Here is an 8,466-nt window from a genome sequence, read left to right on the forward strand (position 1 = left end):
TTATTTATCTCTGAGTTTAAAATAATTCATTCCCCGCTGGGTATGCAAGCGAGCAATGGATCTGCAGTTCTGGTTGGTACTAGGGATTTCAGTGCTTCCAAAGGATGTGGGCTGGAGAACTTTATTTGGCACCCCAGTGGCTCTGCCCTGACGGCCAGGATGCCCCCATCCAATGCACTTTTGAACTTCCTTTCGAGCTTATATTGTGCAAATTCTAGTTGTGGTTGAGGATAGTCTCCAAAGGTTTCTTGGGTTATTCTCTGGACTTTGTCTTTCTCTACTGCATTTGCATGAATGATCCATGAATCTGTGTTTATGACCCGCCCAAGGCGCCTCTCCTGTAGAGGTGTTGTAGGGTTGTGGATTTCGAAGTCCTGATGATACTCCTTGAAAGCCATGGCCTTAGGAGAGTCCAGGTAGCTGCTTCTCAGGTGCATTTTCAGAAGCTGATGGTGTTGGCTAGCGACTGTCAGTGCCTGATCCAAAGCGGGACCTTGCTCTTGAGCCTGGAGGGAGACGTGAATGCATAGGGAGTGTGGGAGCAGCACACCACGTACGTAGGTTTGTACTGGTTTGGCTCAGTGTACAGCGTTCCCCAGGCTGCATTCGCCTCGGCTCTCTGAGTCACGTTTTTTAATGCTCTCTGAAGGATTTTTTTTTTTTTTTTTGACAGGCAGAGTGGACAGTGAGAGAGAGAGAGACAGAGAGAAAGGTCTTCCTTTGCCGTTGGTTCACCCTCCAATGGCCGCCGCGGCCGGCGCGCTGCGGCCGGCGCACCGCGCTGATCCGATGGCAGGAGCCAGGAGCCAGGTGCTTTTCCTGGTCTCCCATGGGGTGCAGGGCCCAAGCACCTGGGCCATCCTCCACTGCACCCCCTGGCCACAGCAGAGGGCTGGCCTGGAAGAGGGGCAACCGGGACAGAATCCGGCGCCCCGACCGGGACTAGAACCCGGTGTGCCGGCGCCGCTAGGCGGAGGATTAGCCTAGTGAGCCGCGGCGCCGGCCGTGAAGGATTTTCTTAAGAGAACTTTCAAACTGTTCTATATGAAGGAGCTCAAGGTCTTCCCCTGGTCCTCTACGCATCTGACGCACATCCCGCCCGTGAACTTGAGTACCAACAAGGTCTAAAAGGGCTGCTTCGCTGAGACTGGCACACTTCTCACAGCAGAGCCATGCTTGGAACAACAGGTTCCTTTCTCTGCCGGAAGCTTAACATCTGCAGTTGATTTTCAGACAAAAAAAAAAATCCCAGGCTTTTAGGACGGCACCGTTTCAGACATGGGGATTTCAGGATGGTCCTCCTGAAACTCGGCAAGTTTCATCCATCCTTGTGGCACGGCCACATCTCCAGCGGTCTCACTCCACTCCATCGTGCTGTTCCCAACGCTGTCTTCTTTTCTTCTCAGTTTGCATTTGCTGGAGTGGGCATTTGATGTAGCACTCGACCCATGAGTTAGGGTCCCTGAGACCCTCACTGGGGGGCCTGGGTCTGGTTCCTGACTCTGCTTCTGATTTGAGCTTCCTGCTGATGAGCAGCCCGGGAGGAAGCCGGTGATGCCTCTAGTAGCTGGGTCCCTGTCACTCACATGGGAGACCAGGATGGAGTTCCCAGCTCCTGGCTTTGTCCTGGCCCAGACCTGGCTGTTGCAAGAATTTGGGGAGTGAACCGGCAGATGGGAGAGCTGTCTGTCCATCTTTCTCTGTGTGCATGTGTGCATGTCTCTCTCTGTGTGTGTTTCTGCCTTTCAGACAAAATGGTTATAAATAAACTAAAAAGAAAAGAAGATCAACTTATCTAAGAAGCTGTTTTCTGGTCCCAAATTAGCTCAGTGCGTCGGGATAACTTAGGGAGCTTGATTTCAGAGCTGCTCCCAGGAGCCTCTGCGCGACAATCTCTAGGGCTGGCTTCCTCATTTATTGAGCACAGGGAGAATTACCTGGGTGTCTCCGCCATAGCTCATGGCAGGGGACCTGGGCCTCAGGAGCCGGACAGGTGCAAGTCACGGAGGATATGGGGGCGCTGTCTGGCGGGCGGCAGGCTGCTGCCAGGACAAGGCTCTTAGACTCCAGGGAGGCGACACAGGGACACAGCCCCTCAGCAGCGCGCATCTCACACCGCGGTGCCCCCGGCCTCAACAACAGGCCATTGCTTTCAGCAACTGGAGCATGGCGAACCTTTCATTACCTCTCCTCACCCAGGCACGCGGCTGCTTCCGATCTGTTTCTGCTCCTTTTCCCGTCTGACTCGTTCCCTTTGTCTATCAATCATTTACCCGCCAAGTAAAAATTTCCTTTTACTCCTCTAGCGGGGCACCCTCACCCGAGCTGGCTTCACGAATGACGACATCACTCTGTCTTGGACCCGGCTTTTCTTTGTGAGAATCTCCTTGGAGCTAGTCCCAGGTTGGCTGGGGGCCCTGTAGGAGCACAGACCGCTTGGGCTGGGGTCGGGTTGGGGGTCGTTCACCCGCTTGGGCAGCAGGGGGCAGCCGTTCCTCATGTTTCCAGGACTGCGTAGTTGCAATCTGCGCTTGGCCGCTTGAGGGGGCGAGAAGAATGTGCAGGTCGCGGCTTGGGGCCCGGGACAGAATCAGGGTTACCGCCCAGCCTGTCCCAGGGCCTGGGTTGGGGGCGGGGAGCAGTGGGAGACGCAGGCATGCCCAAATCACGTGCTGTGTTGTGTGGTTCTTGGAGCCTTATCCGCATGGTAGTAGACTCACATCAACGCACATAGTATTTGTCCCCCCTCGCGATTTGCTCCATTGGGGGAACCGACAAGTGAAGAGACTGCCAAGAGTTCTAGGGTGACAGATGCAGATCCTCGCCTAAGTTCACATCCACGTCTGTCGCCTGCCGGGTGCGCGAATAGCAGTCGCCTCTGAGCTCTGTTCTCCATCTCCACCATGGGGGTCATGGCCACTCTAGACTCCTGTAAGGCTGGGTGCGCACTGGTGTTTTATTATGTGGGCTGCACCAAGCGGGAGTTCTCAAGGCCTGGGGGAAGAGACCCCGGGTCCCTTGTTGCTCCTGCAGACCCGCCAGCGGGATGATGGGAAAGCAAGGCCGGCAGGGCCTTCTCGAGGAGGGCACCTGCTGCTGGGAGGGTGTCCACGCATGCGACCAAGGGAGTGTGAAGAAAGGGGCTCCGGAGGAGCCAGGGTGGTCAGTGCTGGGGCTTCGCAGATGTGTGTGCCCCGGGCAGGAATGGACTGAGAGGAGGCCGTGAGGTCTGGCCCACCGTGCCAACATGTGCACACACGTGCCAGGGTCCAGGAGCCTCTTCGCAGAAAAGTACAGGCCTGTCCCCGGATCATACATAATTAGCTGGTTCCCTGGAATCTCCTCTATGAACTGCCCACACGACTTTCACTTTTCTATTGAATTTCCATTTCTCTCCCAGGTTTTAGCAGCTCTTTATGTTATAGATAATAACCATTTTGTGATGCAAAGTGCCAGTAATTTTACCAGTTTATTGCTTTTTTTTAAACTTTGCGTAGGTTGTGTTTGCCATGCAAAATGTTTGTTGTTATTTTATTTTATATGGCTGAATAACTTATCAATATTTTCTTTTATAAATTCTGAGTTTGGTATCATAGGAAAATCATCCCCAACATTAATTAAAATTTTTTTCCAGTATATTCTTCCAGAACAACAACAAAAGAAAGAAAGAAAGAAAGAAAGAAAGAAAGAAAGAAAGAAAGAAAAGGGGAAAAAAGAAAAAAGAAACCATGTAAGCATAACTTTCCTGAAATGTTTTTCTCTGGAAAACAGTGCCTCTTGCCTCTCTGCTTAGTATGTTTTGGCTTCTGTGTCTTCACATCCTGCTAATCTGATATTGCACAAAATAGTTTGGGAAGGGGGTAGGGCTCTGCTCGTCCCTCAGGGAAAGTGCCCATGGCCGACGCCGTATTGGAGGATGCTGCCCAGAGTGAAGGGAGACGCAGGCTCAGACACAGGCAGCGCAAGCAGAGTCACTTTATTGGCACAATGAGACGCAGGAGCAGGCTCAGACACAGGCAGCACAAGCAGAGTCGTTTTACTGGCACAATGAGCGTGGAGGACTGGCGCCCTTAGTTGGCAGCGATGGTCTGCTGAATCCAGTCCACGTAGTTGCAGACCTTGGTGTAGACTCCAGGCTTGTTCTTCTGGGCACAGCCGTAGCCCCAGGACACAATGCCTTGGAGCTCTCCATTGCAGACCACGGGGCCACCGGAGTCACCCTGGGAACAGGGGACAAATTGTGTAAAGAGGGAGACATGGAGGCAGGTAAAGTTACCACCTGTGATGCCAGCTTCCATATGGGCACTAGTTCTTGTCCCAGCTGCTCCACTTCCAATCTAGCTTCCTGCTAATGTCCTGGGAAAGGCAGTGGAAGGCGGCCCAAGTGCTTGGGCCCCTGTACCCACATGAGAGACCTGGAAGAAACTCCTAGCTTCTGGCTTCTGCCTGGCCCAGCCTTGGCTGTTGTGGCCACCTGGGGTGTGAACCAGGGGGTGGAGGATCTCTCTTTCTCCTATGTATTCCCATCTCTCTGTAACTCTGATTTTCAAATAAATAAATAAATAAATAAATAAATAAATCATTTTAAGAAGGAGAGACAGAGACATGAGGAATGTAGCTACACTCACTGTGAACCCTAAGGGAGGCTGTTCTACTCAGCTGTGTGGCTCCGAATGCATCTCGTGGCCTCCTCTCTGTTCTTACTAAGATGACAGGTGGCGCAGGGGAGTCTTCCTCACTTCTCCCTGGGGCCCTGCACCTGACCCTCCTCCCCATGCCTCACAACCTTGGGCATTCAAATCCTGCATCTGGGTGGGGCCCGGGGTGGGCGCCCATCTGAGCACGCCAAGGGGCTAGGTCACCTGGCAGGAATCCTTGCCTCCCTCAAGGAAGCCGGCACAGATCATGTTGCTGGTGATCTCGCCAGGGTAGGAGGCTTCACAGTCGGCCTGACTCAGCAGCGGGGCGTACAGGCACTGCAGCAGGTCTGGGTAGTTGACTTTGAGGAGCAGGGAGAGACGGAGGAAAGAAGAAAAGTGAGTCGGGCTGGCCAGGCTGCAGAACAAGAATCCAATGCTAAACACTGACGGCAGTGACGGCACAGGACTCCAAGAACGGAAGCCCCAGAAAGCAATAATGGCTCTTGGTTCCCAGAAAGATCACTGTTAACCCCTTCCCTCTGTGTAACAAAAGCAAGACCTGCTTCTGTTCTCTTTTAATTCTCGGAGTCAATTTTTTGGGACTTTGCATTTCTGGTACTCACTACAGAACCTCACATCCAATGGGCATTTGCCAAGTGTTTGTGGGATGGAAGCAAAGTGTTCAAGTTCCAGGGCATTCTTGGCTCTGGAAAATGTGGGGACAGAGGGAAGTAGCAGGGTGAAGAGTCGCACTCACCACCAGAGCTCAGGGTGTTGCCCCAGCCAGTGATGAGGCATTGGGTGCCAGCAGGTGCACAGGAGCTGGGCAGAGAGATGGTGGCCACCCGGCTACTGATGGTGGCAGGCGAGGAGAGCTTGATCAGCAAGATGTCATTGTCCAGGGTCCAGCTGTTGTACTTGGGGTGGCGGATGACCTTGGCCGAGTTGATGAACTGCTCGCCCCCCTCCTCGACTTCAATGTTGTGCTCTCCCAGTCTTACCTGGATGCGGCTGTGAGAAAGGAGAGGCCTGATGGGGGGTTTTCTAGGCCAGAGCACCTCAGGGTTCTTAGACTCCCTGATCATGGGTTGCCCTGGAAGCAGTGGCCCAGGGAGGTGCGTGAGTGGGAGGTGAGGCAGGTAGGGGACCAGGCCCTGTTAGCTGCAGAGGTAGGTGGTGGTAGAGGGGGCATGAGGAGAGGGGCTGCAGCTGGGGGTGATTCGTCAGTCTTTTGTCTACCAGCCCCTCTGCATGCAGCGTCCCGAGCCCCCAAGTGCCCGTCACCCCTGTCTTTGCAGGGCCTGCAGTGACCGCTACCCTCCTCTCTCTGGTCTGAAAGCACCTTCATCCTGTGCGACCCAGGCCAGTGGATCTACAAGTGTTGCTTCAGGAACTGCAGCTCCTGCTTCCCTTGGGGATTTTCCCAACTCCTGGCCCCCACCCCAGACCTGCTGGAGCAGAACTCTGGGGGTGGGACCATGCAGTCTCTGACTAAGACTTCCGGGTGGACCTGACACACACCCAGAGAGAATACTGGATGGTGTTCAGCTCTTCGCTGTCTACACAAGAGACTCTCTAGAGTAGAGAGCTTTACGAACACGCCAAGATTCAACCCCTCTTTCTGAAAAGTCTGAGTTAATTGCCTTGGTATAGGACGTAGGCAGCAGGTTTTTTGTTGTTTGTTTTTGAGGTGGTTTTCCTGGTTGTCAACTGGCAAAGGGTATTGAGCGATAGTATCCTTGCCTGGTTATGCCCCCAAAGGCCCCCCCCCCCACCCCTTTCTCACCTGTGGCCTCTGTGTTTTGTGAATTTGTTTTGGGGATGAGAAGCTGCTGCCAGCAACTTGTCTTGTCCAGCATGGCCTCCATCTACATTCCCCAGCCTGAGCACTCCCCTGGATGGACTCCAGGCTCCCTGAGTGGGCAGTTGAGGACCCAGCACTTACTACTTGTAGCAGTGAGCCGCTGACACCACCCACTGGTCATTGATGAGGGAGCCCCCGCAGAAGTGGTAGCCGGAGTTCAGGGACACCTGGTAGGGGACGGAATTCTCCGCACAGGTGAAGCCCCCGACGATCTTGTCATCGTCGTCAACGGGGAAAGCGACTGGAGAGGAGAAGAAGGGAGAAGCTAGTTCCGTTGCTGGCAGATGGAGCCTCAGCCCTGTGGCTGCCGCGTGCTAACCAGCATTCCTTGCTGACCACAGAGATGACAGGCAAGTGGGGAACACCGCCGTCCCCAGGAGGAACCCCAAGACTCAGCTGTCCTGACCTCCCTGTGTCTGCAGAGCACACGCTGAGACAGCACACAGGGGCTCTGGGCGAGGACACCAGAAATGCCCTCACAGCACCCCCTACTGGTAAATGGGTTAGAACTCGGTCATCTCAGCCCAGAGTGCTTTTCTGTCTTTTATCAGTGGTCTGTTCCCCATGGCTCTCTGAGTCCCAGTTGTCAGGGTAGTTTGACCTGGCTAGGGAAATCTAGCTGTAGCCACCTTCTCCAATAATTCAACTCTGCTCAGGGAGGCCAGACTGGAGAGCAGCCCCCAGTGCACTTGGGACAAAGGGAGACACTGCTATCAGCCGCTGGAGCAGTGACTCTTAACCTCGGCTGCATACTGCGGAATCTGCAATCAGCTTAGAAACCTGATTCACATGCTGCTCCCCAGACCAATGAAATGCGGCTTTGAGGGCTAAGTCTCTGGGATGAGTATTTTTTCAACACCGCTTCCTTCCCCAGCCTAGGAGCGTTCAAGTTAGAGAAGAGCTACAGTGGTGCCATCCCAGAGCTCTCAGAGCCGAGCCCTAGGCCCACCTCCACCTGACTTCCCACCACTGCCCTGGTTGGGAGGAGTGGCAGTGTGTGTGTGTGTGGGGGGGGACTCAGGAGGAAGGTGAGGCTTAAAGGGAGCCCCAGAAGGTGGGAGAGAGAGGTACTAGCAGGAGAAATGGAATATCAGAGTGCAGGTAACACAGAAGAGGCAGTGACAGTGGCAGAGCACGTATCCTGGACAAGGGTTCAGGCAGGGTGTGCAACAAGGCCTGGGACTCACCAGCCGCTCCCACAAAGGCGAGGATCAGGAGTGGGTGCATGGTGACAGAAGTACAACTGAGCAGGTGCTGGTGAGCTGGTCTTATACCTGCCCGGGTCGGGGAGAGGGGTGCATGCAGTGGAAGACCACTCCTCCCTGCACAAACACACCTGCAGTTTTTCCCATCTCAAGGTTTGGCGTTAGATTGGCTATGTTTGGCCATGCTGGGGATGGGTGACTTGCTGGTGATAAGGAAACTGAATTTCTGAGGCTGGAGAGGGAGCACAGGTGGTTCCTGGAAGGATGCTGGGATGGGGGAAAGAAGGGAAGCCAAGCCCCCACCTCCACAGCTCCACAGCGGGCTGTCATAGGTGAAGGAAAGAGGGTTAGGACGAGGGACAAAGGCCTAAGTCCTTGCACTCCTCTGTCCGCATGGAGATATAACCTCCTTAGGGCAGAGCTGGTATTGTAGTGAGCTTGGCTATTTGAGGTCCCAGAGGCCCCATGAGGAAAGAAGTGTTGTCCAAGGCTCACGTCTTTGCCATGAAGACATTTTCTCTCCAGTCTACACCCCTGGGTAGGAAGATCAGAAGGAAGGCTTTGATGAACCAGAGTCCCAACATTGAGACGACACGAGAGATGCAGGATTTTTCAGAGTATGGACTTTCTGCTTGGCTCTCCTTTCTGCCAAGACCACAGATGGGGAGTATTAAAGGAGGTGTGGCAACATGGAAGTAGGAGCTCACCCCATACATTTAGGACAGTACCACACTCCTTCTCCGTGGCAGGACATTGG

At 54.0% G+C, this 8,466-nt stretch overlaps 1 protein-coding gene and 1 pseudogene across 1 annotated transcript; both read right to left on the reverse strand.

The window, feature by feature from the left end:
- On the reverse strand, nucleotides 1-2,914 carry LOC103345246 (centromere protein N pseudogene; annotated as a pseudogene).
- Nucleotides 2,915-3,951: 1,037 nt separating this feature from the next.
- On the reverse strand, nucleotides 3,952-7,745 carry LOC100339859 (serine protease 2). Its single transcript, XM_070071388.2, has 5 exons — nucleotides 7,692-7,745; nucleotides 6,586-6,745; nucleotides 5,398-5,651; nucleotides 4,863-4,999; nucleotides 3,952-4,220 (listed from the first exon to the last, which is right to left on the reverse strand). The coding sequence occupies exons 1-5, from the start codon at nucleotides 7,729-7,731 to the stop codon at nucleotides 4,071-4,073; spliced, it is 741 nt and encodes a 246-aa protein (XP_069927489.1). The 5' UTR covers nucleotides 7,732-7,745; the 3' UTR covers nucleotides 3,952-4,070.
- Between the last annotated feature and the right edge of the window lie 721 nt (nucleotides 7,746-8,466).

The sequence above is a fragment of the Oryctolagus cuniculus genome, chromosome 3 (assembly GCF_051225735.1).
Source record: "Oryctolagus cuniculus isolate XC-2025 breed Fujian yellow rabbit chromosome 3, ASM5122573v1, whole genome shotgun sequence".
NCBI classification, from domain to species: domain Eukaryota; kingdom Metazoa; phylum Chordata; class Mammalia; order Lagomorpha; family Leporidae; genus Oryctolagus; species Oryctolagus cuniculus.